This window comes from Salmo salar, chromosome 03 (assembly GCF_965601325.2).
Source record: "Salmo salar chromosome 03, fSalSal1, whole genome shotgun sequence".
NCBI lineage: Eukaryota > Metazoa > Chordata > Actinopteri > Salmoniformes > Salmonidae > Salmo > Salmo salar.
The window spans coordinates 39,799,994-39,820,481 of record NC_138293.1 but is presented as its reverse complement, the minus strand read 5'-3'; the positions used below and the strand labels follow the sequence as shown (position 1 = coordinate 39,820,481).

Below are 20,488 nucleotides of genomic sequence, written 5' to 3'. Positions count from 1 at the left end.
TATAAGTAGTGTATTTGACTTGAGACTGGTGTGACATACATTACCAGTCAAAAGTTTGGACACACCTACTCATTCAATGGTTTTTCTTTATTTTTACTATTTTCTACATTGTAGAATAATGAAGACATCAAAACTATGAAATAACACATATGGAATCATATAGTAACCAAAAAAGTGTTAAACAAATCAAAGTATATTTTATATTTGAGATTCTTCAAAGAAGCCACCCTTTGCCTTGAAGACAGCTTTGCACACTTTTGGCATTCTCTCAACCAGCTTCATGAGGAATGCTTTTCCAACAGTGTTGAAGGAGTTCCCACATATGCTGAGCACTTTTTGGCTGCTTTTCCTTCACTCTGTGGTCCAACTCATCCCAAACCATCTCAATTTGGTTGAGGTCGGGTGATTGTGGAGGCCAGGTCATCTGATGCAGCACCCTCACTCTCCTTGGTTAAATAGCCCTTACACAGCCTGGAAGTGTGTTTTGGGTCATTGTCCTGTTGAAAAACAAATGATAGTCTGACTAAGCGCAAACCAGATGGTATGGCGTATCGCTGCAGAATACTGTGGTAGCCATGCTGGTTAAGTGTGCCTTGAATTCTAAATAAATCCCTGACAGTGTTACCAGCAAAGCAGCCCCACACCATCACACCTCCTCCTCCATGCTTCACGGTGGGAACCACACATGCGGAGATCATCTGTTCACCTACTCTGTGTCTCACAAAGACACGGCAGTTGTAACCAAAAATCGCACATTTTGACTCATCAGAACAAAAGGGCAGATTTCCACTGGTCTAATGGCCATTGCTCATGTTTCTTGGCCCAAGAAGGTCTCTTCTTCTTATTGGTGTCCTTTAGTTGTGGTTTCTTTGCAGCAATTTGACCATGAAGGCCTGATTCATGCAGTCTCCTCTGAACAGTTGATGTTGAAATGTTTCTGTTACTTGAACTCTGTGAAGCATTTATTTGGGCTGTAATCTGAGGTGCAGTTAACTCTAATGAACTTATCCTCTGCAGCAGAGGTAACTCTGGGTCTTCCTTTCCTGTGGCGGTCCTCATGAGAGCCAGTTTCATCATTGCGCTTGATGGTTTTTGCGACTGCACTTGAAGAAACTTTACATTTTACGGATTGACTGACCTTCATGTCTTAAAGTAATGATGGACTGTCATTTCTCTTTGCTTATTTGAGCTGTTCTTGACACAATATGGACTTGGTCTTATACCAAATAGGACTGTATCTGTATACCACCCCTACCTTGTCACAACACAACTGCTTGGCTCAAACACATTAAGAAGTAAATAAATACCACAAATTAACACAAAATAAGGCACACCTATTAATTGAATTGCATTCCAGGTGACTACCTCATGAAGCTGGTTGAGAGAATGCCAAGAGTGTGCAAAGCTGTCATCAAGGCAACGGATGGCTACTTTGAAGAATCTCAAATATAAAACATATTTTGTTTAACACTTTTTTGGTTACTATATGATTCCATATGTGTTATTTCATGTCTTCACTATTATTCTACAATATAGAAAATAGTAAGCATAAAGAAAAACCCTTGAATGAGTAGGTGAGTCCAAACTTTTGACTGGTACTGTACATTTACAATGTTGTGCACTTATCATGAGTTTACTGTGCTGTAAAAGCGCAGAGTAACAGAGGGATTCTGAGGTAGAACCCATTAACACACACACACACACACACACACACACACACACACACATACACACACACACACACACACACACACACACACACACACACACACACACACACACACACTTACACCGTCAGAGTAAGCATCACCATGTGGAACAACACTATCTAATCTGTTTCTGTGCACTGGATTAATGAGAGCACAAGTTGCAAGGGGAGCGTAAATCACAATGGTAGTGCTCATGGGGCTCTACTATAACCTAGTGGCCTGGCTCTGGTTGTGAATCCATCAATGTGAGGCAGAAATGTCACGGCCAGGCGCATAATAGATTGTAAACAATGTCGAAACAATACACAAGCATTCGCTAAGACACAGACATAGAACTTCTGGTGGCACATTGTTCAAATATATCTGTGTGTACTTTATGTGTGTGTTTGTGTGTCTGTGCATGTGTGTGTGTGTGTTAATCTTCATTTCAAAACCTTATCCGCTGTTTTGAGTAGGCTCTTTGAAATGATACCTCCCCTCGTCTATCTATGCCATAAAATAAAAATCTATTGAAAAAAACTTCCCCGTGCCTTTTCATTGGCTAAACATGGACGTCAATCGTCACACTAAACACTTGTTTTAATGGCAGTCTGTCTGTCTAACCTACACCCCACCAAATCTATTATTAAGCCTAATTAATTTTGCATTACAACATCGCAGATGAATAATAGATCAGAAGTGAGGGATAAGAGAGAGAGGGGAGGGGGAGAGGGAGACATGCAGAGAGACATGCAGCTGCACAGTGCAAGCAGCCAATTATTTCTGATGAAGCTGTCACTCCTCCAGTAAAAGGAGAGAAGGGTGAGAAAGAAAGAGAGGGATGTGAGAGGAAGGGAAACGGCAATTAGAGACGAGTGAAAACCTCCTCTGCGCGCGCACACACACACACACACACACAAACACGAAAGAGAGAGCTAGGATTCAAAAGAAAGAGTGGGGTGAGAAATAACTAGATAAACCGTTAGAGGGAGGGAGAGAGACAGTGAGAGAGAGAAAGAGAGAGGGAGAGAGACAGGGAGAGAAAGATATAGTAAGACAGAAAGAGAGAGGAAGAGACATAGAGACAAGCAGACAGAGAGAGCGACAGGGGGAGAGGAGAGTGGGTTTAATATGGGTTAGTGGGCATGAGAAGAGCAAGCTGTTATTTTCCATTTCACACTGCTTTGGGGGGTTGGCCCTGTTATAGTATTTTATACGACACATTCGAACTTCCCATCTTGTATGTAGGCTGTGTGTCTGAAACTCAGTGAGTGAGTGAGTCTGTGAATCCCAAACCACCCCTTGCCCCTACCAATTCGCTCGGAGTGCCCTCCATTGTCAAGTGTTTCTGACGAAACTCCGAGGGCGACTTCCAGAGAGGGGAAATGGGATCAATAAACCCATCAACTTCGGGACACACTCCTGACTTGAAAGATTCACTTTTAAATAATAAAACAAGCACAAAATTCAAATGAACAAATCCCCCTTGCAGTTTTACCATATATAGTCAGTTAAACTGTTTAATTTGGGAGATGTTTTATCTGTTACATGTGTCAAGTCTCGAAATCAGACATAAACAAATGCACGTGGAATATAATAAGGTACACCTCCATTCTTTTGTATAAAATTGCGCAAACGCCTAACATATCGCAGTGCGTGTCGAGATAGCACTTCGCTCTAAAGCCTGATGCCTTGCTGGCTCAGTCGAAGTGGCTATCTGAGGGTCTAATTAGCCCCTACACCCTCAATAATTTTCACTCCCTGTGCTTTGGGACACTTGTGCAACTGGCAGAGGCGTGTGTGAACGCAAATGGAGGGCCGAGAGGCAAGGGGAAGGGGTGATTAAGGATTCAGCCACAGAGTGGGCTGTCTTTCTGTCTCCTTCCTTTGCTTCTCAACCTCCCTCTCCCTCCCTCTCCCTCTCTCTCTCTCTTTCGTGTTCTCTCACTATGGATCGATTTCAGTGTATTTGAATTCCATAATTTAGAATTTGTATTAGGATATAGAATTTGAACATTATATTTTTTAATTTGTAATGCACAATTGTTATCACTTAATTCATAAATTAAACTTGTATTTCATGATATGAAACTGAATTGAATGAATATTACATTCTATTTAAAATTCAATATTTGTATATTCAGTTTCAATACGGTATATATTGCACTCATTGTCTGTGTATCAAGTTTACAAACTATAATTTCAAGTTCATCAAAGTTTCATATACTGTATTCAACTTCTCAGATGCACTCAGATTCAGTTTTCAAATTCAGTTCTCTAAATTCAAATTCAAAACCAGAGAAAAAAAATCTAAAAATCTTGAGAAGAGAGAGAATCAAATGAAGCATATGGCGGTCTCTGAATCCAATGTGGCATGCTGAATATATTTTCCCATTTAAATGCAACAGAGGTGGTTTAATGATCCATGCACATGATGAGCAACCTTGCCTGAGACCTGAAGATGTATTGGTTTGACTGTTGGGGTTCTAACCCAGGTCTCCTGTGTGACAGACAATTAATCAGGTCTCAGACAAGTTACTCATCACGCGAGCGTGGTCACCAAACGACTTGTGTTACATTTGACCTCCTTGAAAATATTTATCCAAGTCAGAGGACCAATGCCTAGGCTTTAGTTCAGTTAGCTAACACAGGGGCGGAAGGTAGACTAGCAGTTAAGAGTGTTGGACCAGTAATTGAAAGGTCGCTGGTTCGACTCACCGACTAGGTGAAAAATCTGTTGTTGCGTACTTGAGCAAGGCACTTAACCCTAATTACTCTTGTAAGTTGATCTGGATAATAGTGTCTGCTAAATGACAACTTTAAAAAAAATGAAAAGTCTTAACTCAGTCAGTCACGTTACCCTAATGACTACCCTTGCCAGTGTTAATATACTGACTGTTTCTTGGAATTGATGGCTTTTACAGTTGTGGCTAGATGGAGTACAGCTACAGACAGAAGTGACTTTACGTAGCAGGTTAGGAGAACTAATGCAGCAGGTTAGGAGAACTAATGCAGCAGGTTAGGAGAACTAACGTAGCAGGTTAGGAGAACTAACGCAGCAGGTTAGGAGAACTAACGTAGCAGGTTAGGAGAACTAACGTAGCAGGTTAGGAGAACTAACGCAGCAGGTTAGGAGAACTAACGTAGCAGGTTAGGAGAACTAATGCAGCAGGTTAGGAGAACTAACATAGCAGGTTAGGAGAACTAACGTAGCAGGTTAGGAGAACTAACGCAGCAGGTTAGGAGAACTAACGTAGCAGATCAGGAGAACTAACCTAGCAGGTTAGGAGAACTAATGCAGCAGGTTAGGAGAACTAACGTAGCAGATTAGGAGAACTAATGCAGCAGGTTAGGAGAACTAACGTAGCAGATTAGGAGAACTAACGTAGCAGGTTAGGAGAACTAATGCAGCAGGTTAGGAGAACTAACGTAGCAGATTAGGCTAACTAACGTAGCAGGTTAGGAGAACTAACGCATCAGGTTAGGAGAATTAACATAGCAGGTTAGGAGAATTATGTTAAGGTTAGGAAAAGGGTTAGGCTTAGCTAAAATGCTACAGTTGTCCCTGACGTGCAAACTACATGGAGCTGTAATCCATCTAGCCACAACCGTACTGTAGAAGCCATCAGTCCTGAGAAACCATCAGTATCACAACCCCTGGACACTTGAAACGAACACGTTTACCACAACACTAAGACATGTCAAACGAACACGTCTTCAGGTTCCTCATCACATTAGCATGGCTCACCGAACCACGCTCTTCTGATGAGTAACCTTGCAGGATCTTGAATACTTGTATTAGTGCAGCAGATGGGGATGGTGTGAAACTCACTCCTCAGCCTGATGCGTCGCCCCTTGCACAATTGAAGAAGGCCTTTTTTAATAGCACGAGGGTTTGGAATGCTTCAGTCCTGAGTTCTAGTCTCCAAATGAGCTGAATCAGGGGGAAGCGGTAGTCGCTAAGCAGGCAGCGTGACATCCTTTACAATGGTGCCACTGGACTCAGATCTGATGTTGCGCTGGTTAAACCACTGGGGTTGCTGTGAAGTGAGTTTGGGGGGTGACAACGTGTCGTCCTTTACCGGAACTTATCCCTATGCTTTGTCTAAGTGGGCTAGCACAGTCTTGTGACATGTAGGAGACCTGGTTCAAACCTTACAGAGGCCAAATTCCTTTTTTTTTGTGACACTCCCATCTAACATCTTCTGCGTGGCCTGTGAAATATTAGGGGAACTGAAGACAAGTCCATGTTCCAGAGAGTCTTAGCTTTCTTGAATAATACCCAACATGGTTGAAATGCTAGAGCCGAAAATATATTCAACATGCCACATTGGCTTCAGAAACTGCTAGAAGCTTCTCACTCTTACCACAGTGAGAGTTTGGTTCTATCTGTTCTCCTCTACTTTTCCTGGCTGGCAATGTACCAGGATGTTGTCTCTGGTTTTGAATCTGAATTTAGAGAACTGAATTTGAAAACTGAATCTGAATTCATCTGAGAAGTTGAATATCCAAAACTTTGATAAACTTGAAATTATAGTTTGTAAACGTGATACACAGGCATGAATGCAATATCTACCATATTGAAAATGAATATATAAATGTTGACTTTGAATATTTAATTAAATTGATATTGAATTGTAAAACTGAAAGTAATATTAATTCAATACAGTTTCAAATCATGAAATACAAGTTCAATTTATGAATTAAGTAATTCAATTTGTGCATTACACATTTTAAAATATTAAATAAAAATTCTAGATCCTAATACAAATTCAACATTTTGGAATTGAAATGCAATTTCTATTGGCTCTGAAATCGCTCCATAGTCTCCAAACACACACTCTCTCTCTCTCTCTCTCTCTCTCTCTCTCTCTCTCTCTCTCTCTCTCGTATGTGTAGTGGGCTGGAAAGAAGAGGAGCAGAATTCGATTATTTTATGTAACGGAATGCTGCACTCTACACTGCTGCCACTTGGCATTGACCTACAATGAATCCAGACAAACACACACACACACACACACACACACACACACACACACACACACACACACACACACACACACACACACACACACACACACACACACACACACACACACACACACAGGTACATACACAGGTACATACATACAAATGCAGGAACAACACACACACAAACAACACACACACCCATATCCCTCCTTTTCATCTCACTCCCTCTCTCTTTCCTTTCTGCCTCTCCCTTCAGATCTTTCTTTCTCGTCTGCTTTCTCTCTCTTTCTGTCTCTATCTGCCTCACTCTTCAGTTTCCCTTCTCTCGCACTCTATGTCTCTCTCTCTCTCTGTCATTCCTCCCCCTGCTATTCCTGCTCATACATGGCTCACAGAGTGAACAGTCTCAAGCTATCTACATGGCTCTTTTTACTGCTGTTTGTACAGTACCTTCTCTTTCTCTCTTTCACTCCCCCCTCTCTCTCACTCCTTTCTGTCTCTCTCTCACTCTCCTCTCTCTCATTCTCCCCAATCCTAAAGGAATTGGCAACTCTCCCCCAGATGTCTTTGGGGAAAAGCTTTCATACCATCTTTCGTGGAGAAACTCACCCCAGGTAGGGTTTTCTGCTCATGCAATGCATTCTGGGCTTTGATGGCAGAATCACGGGCACAGTAGGTGAGAAACGCACAACCTGTCAATCAAAACAGATGAACAAGGGTTAGTCACACACACACACAACATTTTTTATTTTTTTAAATTTTATTTAACCTTTATTTAGCTATGCACCCTTGCTTGCAAACACACTCTCTCTCTCTCTCGCTCTCTCTCGCTCTCTCTCTCACACACACACATGCTTGCTCACTCCACACACTGGTATGTACACACACACACACACACACACACACACACACACACACACACACACACACACACACACACACACACACACACACACACACACACACACACACACACACACACACACACACACACACACACACAAATCCTGTTGATCATATATGTATAGCCTACCAATGTGATGCAAAGACATGAACGTTGTTAAAAAATACAGATTTTTTGAAAAAAACATTGAGATCCTTTAGATTTTTTGCCAAATATTCTAAATGTTTGTTTGCATCACGACACACTGCGATGGCGAGAGGATAAACTGTAGGCTATGCGCGCACCTGGCGCAAAACTGTTAAGATAGGTGTGTAATAATTAGGGCAAGAAAAAAAGTGTTGGGAAGCTACAGTAGCCCTAATAGCAAAAAATAATTTACCTGATATTTACCCTATATCCCACGTTATTCTGCAAGTCACATGGGGTTTTTAGTAGGAGCCTACAAGGTGCATAGGCTAACACACTATTGCTAGAACAGACATCACAAGAGAGAATAGATGATGAGAGACACTATCTATCACAAAACGGTACAAACATGGAATGACTATTGCGTTTCATACAGATGATAATTACAGTAATTACAATGTAACGACCAACTGTAGCCTAAGAGGAGGCGCAAACCCGACATAAAACGCTACCTTTATGCATGCCTGTGTATCGGTCCTTCAGAACAGACAGTTCGTGGATTTTACCAAACTGTTCAAAGAGAGGTTTCAGGTCTTTTTCCTCGAGGTTCCGCGGAATCTGTCCAATGAAGAGCTTGATGGCGTCTTGGTCTTTCATGGCGCCGCAGTCCGTGTGCATGGACACAGTTTCGGGTCCGTTCATGGGTTTCGGAACCGGGATGTGCGCGAGCTGATTCTGATGAGGGATAAGTAGGAGCGGCTGCTGTAGAAGCGGCTGCTGTAGAAGCAGGTTGACGGGGGCGGGATGAGTCGGCTGGGGATGATGCTGCTGCTGATCCCTTCTGCTTTCACTTTGCGTAAATCTGGCCATGCTGAGCGGGGAGCAGGTTGGAGGAGAGTGACAACACACACACTGAGACACACACACACTAGTACTGAGATGGAGAGAGGATGCACTCAGATGGAAAAGACACGGGCTTGAAGATAATCGTTGGTTCTTGAGCGACACCTCCAGGAGATGATGATTTACTGACTCAAGGATAGATATACACTACATGACCAAAAGTATGTGGACACCTGCTCGTCGAACATCTCATTACAAAATCATGGGCATTACTGTGGAGTTGGTCCCCGCTTTGCTGCTATAACAGCCTCCACTCTTCTGGGAAGGTTTTCCACTAGATGTTGGAACATTACTGCGGGTACTTGCTTCCATTCAGCCACAAGAGCATTAGTAAAGTTGGGCACTGATGTTGGGTGATTAGGCCCACAGTCGGCGTTCCAATTCATCCCAAAGTTGTTAGATGGCGTTGAGGTCAGGGCTCTGTCCAGGCCAGTCAAGTTCTTCCACACCAATCTCGACAACCATTTCTGTATGGACCGCGCCACTCGGGAGCCCAGGATTGTCATGCTGAAACAGGGAGGGCCTTCCCCAAACTGCCACAAAGTTGGAAGCACAGAATCGTCTAGAAAGCCATTGTATGCTGTAGCATTACAATTTCCCTTCACTGGAACTAAGGGGCCTAGCCCATACCATGAAAAACAGCCGCAGACAACTATTCCCCCTCCCCCTAATTTTACAGTTGGCGCTATGCATTGGGGCATGTAGCGTCCTCCTGGCATCCGCCAAACCCAGATTCTTCTGTTGGCTTGCCAGATGGTGAAGCGTGATTCATCACTCCAGAGAACACGTTTCCACTGCTCCAGAGTCCAATGGCGGCAAGCGTTACACCACTCCAGCCGACGCTTGGCATTGCACATGATATTAGGCTTGTGTGTGGCTGCTCTGCCGTGGAAACCCGTTTCATGAAGCTCCCAACGAACCATTCTTGTGCTGAAGTTGCTTCCAGAGGCAGTTGCTTCCAGAGACATTTTTTACGCTTTACGTGCTTCAGCACTCTGCGGGCCTATTCTGTGAGCTTGTGTGGCTTACCACTTCGATGCTGAGCCGTTGTTGCTCCTAGACGTTTCCACTTGACAATAACAGCACTTACAGTTGACCGGAGCAGCTCTAGCAGGGTAGACATTTAATGAACTGACTTGTTGGAAAGGTGGCATCCTATGATGGTGCCACGTTGAAAGTCACTGAGCTCTTCAGTTAGGCCATTCTACTGCCAATGTTTGTCTATGGAGATTGCAAAGGGTGTGGCTGAAATAGCCGAATACACTAATTTAAAGGGGTGTCAACATACTTGTGTATATGTAGTGTAGCATAGTAAACGTAAATCCTGGACCCTCCGATTATACTGAACAAAAATATAAATGCAACATGCAACATTTTCAAAGATTTTACTGAGTTACAGTTCCTATAAGGAAAGCAGTCAATTAAAATAAATTCATTATGCCCTAATCTATGGATTTCACATTACTGGGCAGGGGAGCAGCCATTGGTGGGCCTGGGAGGGCATAGGCCCACCCACTTGGCAGCCAGGCCCATCCTCTGGAGAGCCAGGCCCAGCCAATAAGAATGACTTGTTCCCTGGCAAAAGGGCTTTATTACAGACAGAAATACCTCTCAGCACATATTTCTGTTGAGTGTAGTATGATATGTATTAATTTGTGGATGTCCATCATCCATTTTGTATGATATGTTACGAATTACAATTCATATGATATGTTACGAATTTCAATTTCTTGTGGCTAACACCAACGTTAGCTAGGTGGCTAATGTTAGCTAGTCTAGGGGTTAGTTTTAGGGGTTAAGTTTATGGTTAAGGTTAGGATTAGAAGTTAGGTTAAATTATTAGTGTTAGGGGAAGGGTTAGCTAACATGCTAAGTAGTTCCAAAGTAGTTAAAAAGTGGTATGTAGTTGCAAGTTGCTATTTAGCTAAAAGGACAAAGTTGTCCGTGATGAGATTTGAACACACAACCTTTAGGTTGCTAGACGTTCACATTATATACCAACCCATAATTTCATTCTTGCCTTGAGTAACATTCTGTCTTATGTAACCACACCAAACGTACAGTAACTCATCATACTAATTTAAGTGTCCTGGATTTACGTTTACTATGTGTCTAGACTATGAGACCAGTCTGGAACTGCACCTGTGATCAGCATGGCCTCTGATTTACAATTTTACCCATTTCATAATTGTGACTTATTTAGAAAAACACTTTACTGTTATTAATCTATTGTTCGTTTCATTTTAGTCTTTTGTTTTTTGGTGTGAAATATATCAGGAAGTGTTAACCTTCACCCACCAGTGGTAGCTCAATGGGGGGTAAGAAATGAGAGAACGGAAACTACAGATATTAATTTGATCACCCTGTTGCAGGCGAACTTTTCTGCAATGCAGGACATTTTTAAATTGGTGTAAAAAGTGTTCTGAAGTTTGAAATTCCAACTTTTACATTTCAGACTTGATTTTCCCTTATGAAAAATTTAGCAACCCCTACACAAATGTCCATTAATTATAATTCACATAATAATTCACATTTCCTGTTGCTGCAGGATTATTTTCCCGCTGTAGCAAATTGGCTCAAATTAAGATCCTAGATCTGTATGTACATACGTACAGTATATGTCCGATAACTGCAAAGCAGTAACCAGAATTGGTGGTTATTGAGTTGCACTTGTGATTGAAATTACTACAGTATACGATGGCAATTCGGTAACAGAATACTATATTAACTGAAACTATGCGGTATAACTCTACTAACTATGCAGTATACAGAGATTCCACCCGCCAGACCTTCCATTGTCTAATTTCCTTCAACACCACTGATCTCAGAAGACTTGAGAGATATGAGTCTCTTGATTAATCCTACAGCACCCCCCCCAAATAAATTAAATAAATAATAGTAAATACAAAAACAACAACACCCTTGCTTTCTTTGTACTAACACTTGCCTTTTCCTACATGCACGGACTTCGCTGATAACTACTTTGAGGAAAAATGTACTTACTAACTCTGTGATATGTGGTTGACTCTCACAAACTATCTTAAGATGAATGCACTAACTGTAAGTCGTTCTGGATAAGAGTGTGTGCTGACAAAAATGTAAAATGTAAATACAGTGCCTTGCAAAAGTATTCAGACCCCTTGGATTTCTTCACATCTTATTGTGTTACAAAGTGGGATTAGATTTATTTCATTGTCCTTTTTGTCAACAATCTACACAAAATATTCTGTAATGTCAAAGAGGAATACAAATTTACAACAACAACAAAAAAGTTCATAAAAATTAAATAACTAAAATATAGTTGTTGCGTAAGTCTTCATAAGTATTTTCTCCCTGAGTCAATACATGCTAGAAACACCTTTGGCTTCAATTACAGCTGTGAGTCTTGGGTAAGTCACATAAGAGCTTTGCGCACCGGGATTGTCCAACATTGCCCATTATTTTTCTCAAAATTCTTAAAGTTTTTCAAGATGTTGGGGATCATGGCTACAGCTATTTTCAAGTCTTGCCAAAGCTTTAAGTCAAGCAAATTTAAGTCAAAACTGTTATTTTGTCACTCAGGAACATTCATTGTCTTCTTGGTAAGCAACTCCAGAGTAGATTTGGAGTGGTGTTGTAGGTTATTGTCCTGCTGAAATGTGAATTCCTCTCCCATTCTCTGTTGGAAAGCAGACTGAAGCAGGTTTTCCTCTAAGATTTTGCCTGTGCTTAGCTCCATTCTGTTTATTTTTTTTATCCTGGAAAAACTCCCCAGTATTTGCAGATGTCAAGCCAACCCATACCATGATGCATCTACCACCATCCTTGAAAGTAAGGAGGCAGTTACTCAGTGATGTGTTGTGTTGGATTTGCATTCAGGCCAAAAAGTGTATTCCTTTGCTGTGTTTTTTTCCCTCAGTATTACTTTAGTGAATTGTTCCAAACAAGGTGCGTGTTTTGGAAAAATGTTATTCTGAATATTTGTATTCTTCTTTTCACTCATTATTGTGGAGTCACTAGAATGTTGTTGATCCATCCTCAGTTTTCTCCCATCACTGAACTTGAACTCTGTAGCTGTTTTAAAATCACCAATGGCCTCATAGCAACATCCCTGAGCAGTTTCATTCCTGTCATGCAGCTCAGTTCAGAAGGTCAACTATATATTTGATGTGTCCGAGTGGTTTAATACATAATCCACAGCATAATTATTAGCTCGACCATGCTTAAAACCTCTCTGGGGTATGTGGGACACTAGCGTCGCCAACAGCCAGTGAAACAGTGAAACAGCACTCGCCAACAGCCAGTGAAATAGCAGGGCGCCAAATTCAAAACAACAAAAATCTCATAATTCAAATTTCTCAAACGTACAAGTATTATACACCATTTTAAAGATACACTTCTCGTTAATCCAACCACAGTGTCCGATTTCAAAAAGGCTTTACGGCGAAAGCATACCATTAGATTATGTTAGGACAGCACCTAGACAAGAAAAACCACACAGCTATTTTCCAAGCAAGGAGAGGCGTCACAAAAAACAGAAATACAGCTAAAATGAATCACTAGCCTTTGACGATCTTCTTCAGATGACACTCCCAGGACTCAATGTTACACAATACATGTATGTTTTGCTCGATAAAGTACATATTTATATCCAAAAACCCCATTTTATATTGGCGTGTAATGTTCAGAAATGTTTTGCATCCAAAACTGCCGGTGAATGAGCACATCAATTTACAGAAATACTCATCATAAACGTTGATAAAATATACAACTGTTATGCATAGAATTAAAGATAAACCTCTCCTTAATGCTCAGTCACCAAAACAAGCCATACAGATACCCGCCATGTTGTGGAGTCAACAAAATTCAGAAATAGCATTATAAATATTCACTTACCTTTGATGATCTTCATCGGAATGCACTCCCAGGATTCCAAGTGCCACAATAAATGTTTTGTTTTGTTTTGATAAAGTCCATATTTATGTCCAAATACCTCCTTTTTGTTTGCGCGTTCAGTTCACTATTCCAAATGCAGAAGGCGCATGCACTAAGTCCAGACGAAAAGTCAAAAAAGTTGCATTACAGTTTGTAGAAACATGTCAAACGATGTATAGAATCAATCTTTAGGATGTTTTTATCCTAAATCTTCAATAATATTCCAACCGGACAATTCCTTTGTCTTTAGAAATGAAAAGGAACTCAGCTTGCTCCCACGGCTGCGCGCATGACTGAGCTCATCGCAATTTTTCCAGACACCTGGTTCAAATAGCTCTTATTCTCTCCCTATTCACAGTAGAAGCATGAAACAACGTTCTAAAGACTGTTGACATCTAGTGGAAGCCTTGGGAAGTGCAATATGACCCCACAGACACTGTATATTGGATAAGCAATCACCTGAAAAACTACAGACCTCAGATTTCCCACTTCCTGGTTGGATTTTTCTCAGGTTTGCGCCTGCCATATGAGTTCTGTTATACTCACAGACATCATTCAAACAGTTTTAGAAACTTCAGAGTGTTTTCTATCCAAACGTACTAATAATATGCATATCCTAGCTTTTGGGCCTGAGTAGCAGGCAGTTTACTCTGGGCACGCTTTTCATCCGGACGTGAAAATACTGCCCCCTACCCCAAAGAAGTTCAGAGATATTCTGTGTGAACGGTTTTTAATGACTAACCATTCCTCTGTCCCCCATATACTGTATACAACATCAATAAGTTCTTTCTGCCAAGTAATGAATTTGAACACATATTCAACTACAAAGACCAGGGAGATTTTCGAAAGCTTAATAAAAAAAAGGGCAGTCATTGGTAGATGGGTAACAATAACATATCAGACATTGAATGAGTCCATGTAATTTATTATGTGATTTGTTAAGTGACATTTTATTCCTGAGCTAATTTAGGCTTGCCTAAACAAAGGGTCTGAACGGCTATATTTTAGTTATGATTTTTTTTGTTATGTGAATTCTATGCTCTGAATGCACACAGCCGTCCCATCATACTCCCTCGGTAGCGCGAGCCGGATCCCGCTGGAACCGGGTGAAGGAGGGGTGGACAGTGGGACCTGCTGTAGTGGGGCTGGTGGAGGCGCTGCACGACCTCCTCCTCTCTCCCAACGATCCATCTTCTGCAGCACGCGATCCATGGCGGTGTCCAGATGTTGCAATATGGTTGCGTGCTGCTGGACGTGCTCCTCTATCTCTGAAGGGAGGGTGTCTGCTCCTGCTGACTCCATTCTTTCAGGTGAGTGATTCTGTAAGGAAGTCTGTGTGTAGCTGGTGTATAGGAGTCAGTCGCAGGACAGCAGATATGAGTAAATAACCGTATTTTACTCAACATATAATAAATGCAATACAAAAACAGAGCCCACAATAACGGACCTTCATACATAGAAACAATCACTCACAAACAAACATGGGGGAACAGAGGGTAAAATAATGAACAGGTAATTGGGGGATAGAAACCAGGTGTGTCAGACAAAGACAAAACAAATGGAAAATGAAAAGTGGATCAGCGATGGCTAGAAGGCCGGTGACGTCGACCGCCGAACGCCGCCCGAACAAGGAGAGGGACCGACTTCGGCGGAAGTCGTGACAGCCGCGGTCATCCCTCTCTTCAAAGGGGGAGACACTCTAGACCCAAACTGTTATAGACCTATATCCATCCTGCCCTGCCTTTGTAAAATCTTTGAAAGCCAAGTTAACAAACAGATCACCGACCATTTCGAATCCCACCGTACCTTCTCCACTATGCAATCTGGTTTCCGATCTGGTCTTGAGCGCACCTCAAGGTCAAGGTCCTAAATTATATCATAACCGCCATCGATAAAAGCCAGTACAGTGCAGCAGTCTTCATTGACTTGGCCAAGGCTTTCGACTCTAACAATCACCGCATTCTTATCGGCAGACTCAACAACCTTGGTCTCTCAAATGACTGCCTCGCCTGGTTCACCAACTACTTCTCAGATAGAGTTCAGTGTGTCAAATCGGACAGCCTGTTGTCTGGACTTCTGGCAGTCTCTATGGGGGTGCCACAGTGTTCAATTCCCGGGCTGACTCTTTTCTCTGTATATATCAATGATGTCGCTCTTGCTGCTGGTGATTCTCTGATCCACCTCTATGCAGACGACACCATTCTGTATACATCTGGCCCTTCTTTGGACACTGTGTTAACTAACCTCCAAACAAGCTTCAATGCCATACAACACTCCTTCCATGGCCTCCAACTGCTTTTAAATGCTAGTAAAACTAAATGCATGCTCTTCAACAGATTGTTGCCCGCACCCGCCCGCCCGTCCAGCATCACTACTCTGGACGGTTCCGACTTAGAATATGTGGACAACTACAAATACCTAGGTGTATGGTTAGACTGTAAACTCTCCTTCCAGACTCACATTAACCATCTCCAATCCAAAATTAAATCTAGAATCGGATTCCTATTTCGCAACAAAGCCTCCTTCACTCATGCTGCCAAACATACCCTTGTAAAACGGACTATCCTACCGATCCTTGACTTCTGTGATGTTATTTACAAAATAGCCTCCAACACTCTACTCATCAAACTGGATGTAATCTTTCACAGTGCCATCTGTTTTGTCACCAAAGCCCCATATACTACCCACCACTGCGACTTGTATGCTTTTGTTGGCTGGCCCTCACTACATATTCGTCGCCAAACCCACTGGCTCCAGGTCATCTATAAGTCTTTGCTAGGTAAAGCCCCGCCTTATCTCAGCTCACTGGTCACCATAGCAGCACCCACCCGTAGCACGCGCTCCAGCACGTATATTTCACTGGTGATCCCCAAAGCCAACACTCCCTTTGGCCGCCTTTCCTTACGGTTCTCTGCTGCCATTGACTGGAACGAATTGCAAAAGTCACTGAAGCTGGAGTCTTATATCTCCCTCCCTAACTTTAAGCATCAGCTGTCAGAGCAGCTTACCGATCACTGTACCTGTGCACAGCCAATCTGTAAATAGCACACCCAACTACCTCATCCCGATTTTGTTATTTATCCTCTTGCTCTTTTGCACCCCAGTATCTCTACTTGCACATCATCATCTGCACATCTGTCACTCCAGTGTTAATGCTAAATTGTAATTATTTTGCCTCTATGACCTATTTATCTTCTACATTTGCACACACTGTACATAGATTTTCTATTGTGTTATTGACTGTACATTTGTTTATGTGTAACTCTGGGTTGTTGTTTTTGTTGCACTGCCTTGCTTTATCTTGCCCAGGTCGCAGTTGTAAATGAGAACTTGTTCTCAACTGTCCTACCTGGTTAAATAAATGTGAAATATATATATATTTTTAAAACATTTAAGGGCCTTGTTCTCCTCAGTGACACCAGGTGACCACCACTGGTGTTAGGGGCCACCCCAGCTAACAACAAACTTTCCCCACACCTTTAGAGAATGTTCCCTTAAAAGTCTAATTTGGTCATTACCTGAAGTTTTCATAGGAATGTTCCAGTCATGTGCAAGGACTGTTTCCAAGAAACAATTCCCTTTAATGTCACAAAGAACTTACTCAGAACGTGGTTACCATGTTCTCAGAATATTATTTTTTAATGTTCTAGACACCTTTAATTGGAATGTTGCAAGAATGTTCCTTTGTCCAGTTTTCTGAGGGTTAGGCGAATGTTACATTTACAATTTACATTTACGTCATTTAGCAGACGCTCTTATACAGAGCAACTTACAAAATGTTCCAACAACGTCACACCAAACATACATAGGACACGGTTACCATGTTCTCAGAATATAAGATATTAATCTTCTAGACACGTTTCATGGGAACGTTGCAAGAACATTCCGGTGTCCAGTTTTCTGAGGGTTAGGAGAAATTTCCATCAACGTCACACAGAAAATGGTTGCCATGTTCTCAGAATACAAGATATTCATGTTCTAGACATGTTGCAAGAACATTCCTGTGGGTCAGTCATTAAAAAAAAATCTAACTGTATTTGTCACATGCTGTAATGCTCGGGCGTAGTGGGAGAGGAATCAAACGCAGGAAGCAGCGATACAGGGTAGTGGTTTTTAATGAGCCAAATGGCGAAAACACAAGCCACCCCAAACAGCGATGAGAGCGTACAAAGTGCCCCAAACACAGGGGAAAACACAGTCGGCGCAAAAACCACGCACTAGCGCAAAAACACAATCAGCGTGTACACAAGCAAACAACAGAGAAACAATCCCGCAGAAAGAGCAGGCGGGCCAGCTTGCTCATATAGCCCCGCTAATCAACCCAACTAAGGACAGGTGCAAACAATAACAGAAAGGAGGAAAACAAAAAAGGAATCAGTGGCAGCTAGTAGGCCGGTGACGATGACCGCCGAGCGCCACCCGAGCAGGAGGGGGCGCCACCTTCGGTGGGAGTCGTGACACATGCCCCGAATACAACAAGTGTAGACTTTACCATGAAATGCTTACTTACAAGCCTTTAACCAACAGTGCAGTTCAAGAAGAAGAAAATATTTACCAAGTAGACTAAAATAAAAAGTAATAATAAAAAGTAACACAATAAGAATAACAATAACGAGGTTATATACAGGGGGCACCGGTACCGAGTCAGTGTGCGCGGGTACAGGCTAGTTGAGGTAATCTGTACATGTAGGTGGGGGCGAAGTGGCTATGCGTAGCTAACAAACAAACAGCGAGTAGCAGCAATGTACAAAAGGGAGGGGGGGGGGTCAATGTAAATTGTCCCGTGGTGATTTTATGAATTGTTCAGCAGTCTTACAGCTTGGGGGTAGAAGCTGTTGAGGAGCCTTTTGGTCCTAGACTTGGCAGTCTATAACTTGGGTGACTGGAGTCTCTGACAATTTTATGGGCTTTCATCTGACACCACCTATTATATATGTGCTGGACGGCAGGGAGCTTGGCCCCAGTGATGTACTGGGCCGTTCGCACTACCCTGTTGCGCCTTACGGTCAGATGCCGAGCAGTTGCCATACCAGGCGGTGATGCAACCGGTCATGATGCTCTCGATTGTGCAGCTGTAGAACGTTTTGAGGATCTGGGGTCCCATGCCAAATCTTTTCAGTCTCCTGAGGGGGAAAAGGTTTTGCCGTGCCCTCTTCACGACTGTCTTGGTATGTTTGGACCTTGATAGTTCGTTGGTGATGTGGACATCAGGATGTCATCTGATGGTCCCAGAAAAGATACATTTTTTTATGACACATCACCCCTTGTTACTCATCAAGGCTCTGATTGGTGAACCACCTACCTATTCCCAGATCTTTGTTTGTTGGCAAAGTTAAAGACACACAAACAGTGCTTTTCACATACAGTAATTATTATTATTATTAATCAATATGTCCTCACCTGGGATTTGAATTCACAACCTCATGGTTAACAGCATTCTGTTCTTCCTGCTACGCCACCATGTAGAGTATGTGAACATTATCAGTTAATGGTGAGAGAATAGTGAGTTTGATTTGATTTACTTATCTCAGCAATTTGTAGGGGAATGCTGTGAACCAAATTGTTGTGAGTTTGAATCCCAAGACATGTTGAATAATAATGACTTTATTTATGATCATGCACCATGTAATCATGTCTGTCAAATGTAAGTTGAAAACTTTGTGAGTGTCCCTAACCTTGTCAACAGACAAAGAACTGTGACTGGATCAGGGGTTCACCAATCAGAGCAACAGTAGCAAGGGGTGAGAAAGTGTGAGGGGGTGAGAAAGTTTCATTGAGACCATCAAGCGACTTCCGGACAACAGATACACAGGAATGTTCTTGCAACGTTCCCATGAAACATGTCTAGAACAGGAATATCTTATATTCGGACAACATGGCAACCATGTTCTGTGTATGTTTGGTGTGATGTTGAGGGAATATTCTCCTCACCCTCAGAAAATTGGACACAGGAATTTTCTTGCAATGTTCATGTGAAACATGCATAGAAAATGAGTTTCTTATACGGAGACTGGTAACCATGGTCTGTGTTGGTTTAGTGCAGTGGCGACCCTTCATTCAGGGCAGGTGGGGCAGAGCCTGTTTTGCATGTTATTCTGGCATTCATTTGTGTCACATATCAGTTTGCAAACAATGTAAAAAAATATATAATTTTCCTTGAGTTAACCCTTTTATGTGTGAGTTCCAAATATCTCTAACGGTCGCCCCAGCGTGAGTTTTTTTATGCACGTGATGTTAGAACGTTCTCTCCGTTCCAGAATGTGATTGTTACGTAACAGTACATTTAATCTGCGCCGCCCTCAAACCAGGGCACGCAGCCTGTTTTTATTCATAGGCTGTTTTCAACTTGTCAATTTCAAAAGATTTTCTAACAAGTTTTTTATTTTCTAAGAACAGTTTGAGTTGAGGTGTGTTCCACCTCATTCATTCACATAAATGTAGTCATTTTTACTTTTGCGGACCAATTAACTTCTATGGGCTAGGTGGGACGCTAGCGTCCCACCTGCGGGACACAGCCAGTGAAATATCAAGGCGGCAAATTCAAAAACAACAAAATGTCATAATTCAACTTTCTCAAACATACAACTATTTTACACCATTTTAAAGATACACTTCTCCTTGATGTAACCACATTGTCCGATTTCAAAAAGGCTTTACAGCGAAAGCAAAACATTAGATTATGTTAGGAGAGTACATAGCCAGAAATAATCACACAGCCATTTTCCAAGCAAAAACATGTATCAATAAAACCCAAAACACAGCTAAATGAAGCACTAACCTTTGACGATCTTCATCAGATGACACTCCTAGGACATTATGTTACACAATACATGTATGTTTTGTTCGATAAAGTTTATATTTATATCCAAAAACAGCATTTTACATTGGCGCGTAATGTTCAGAAAATGTATTCCCACCAAAACGTCTGGTGAATGTCCACATCAATTTACAAAAATACTCATCATAAACGTTGACAAAATAT

At 41.9% G+C, this 20,488-nt stretch overlaps 1 protein-coding gene across 1 annotated transcript in view; it reads right to left on the bottom strand.

Annotated features, from left to right (window-relative positions):
- Window positions 1–8,640, bottom strand: part of LOC106600051 (CUGBP Elav-like family member 5) — a 45,019-nt gene extending 36,379 nt beyond the window's left edge. The window contains exons 1-2 of the mRNA XM_014191387.3: window positions 8,202–8,640; window positions 7,269–7,351 (exon numbers count right to left, since the gene is read on the bottom strand). Coding sequence (XP_014046862.1) covers window positions 7,269–7,351; window positions 8,202–8,559 — 441 coding nt within the window. The 5' untranslated portion in view covers window positions 8,560–8,640. The remainder of the gene's footprint in view (window positions 1–7,268; window positions 7,352–8,201) is intronic.
- Between the last annotated feature and the right edge of the window lie 11,848 nt (window positions 8,641–20,488).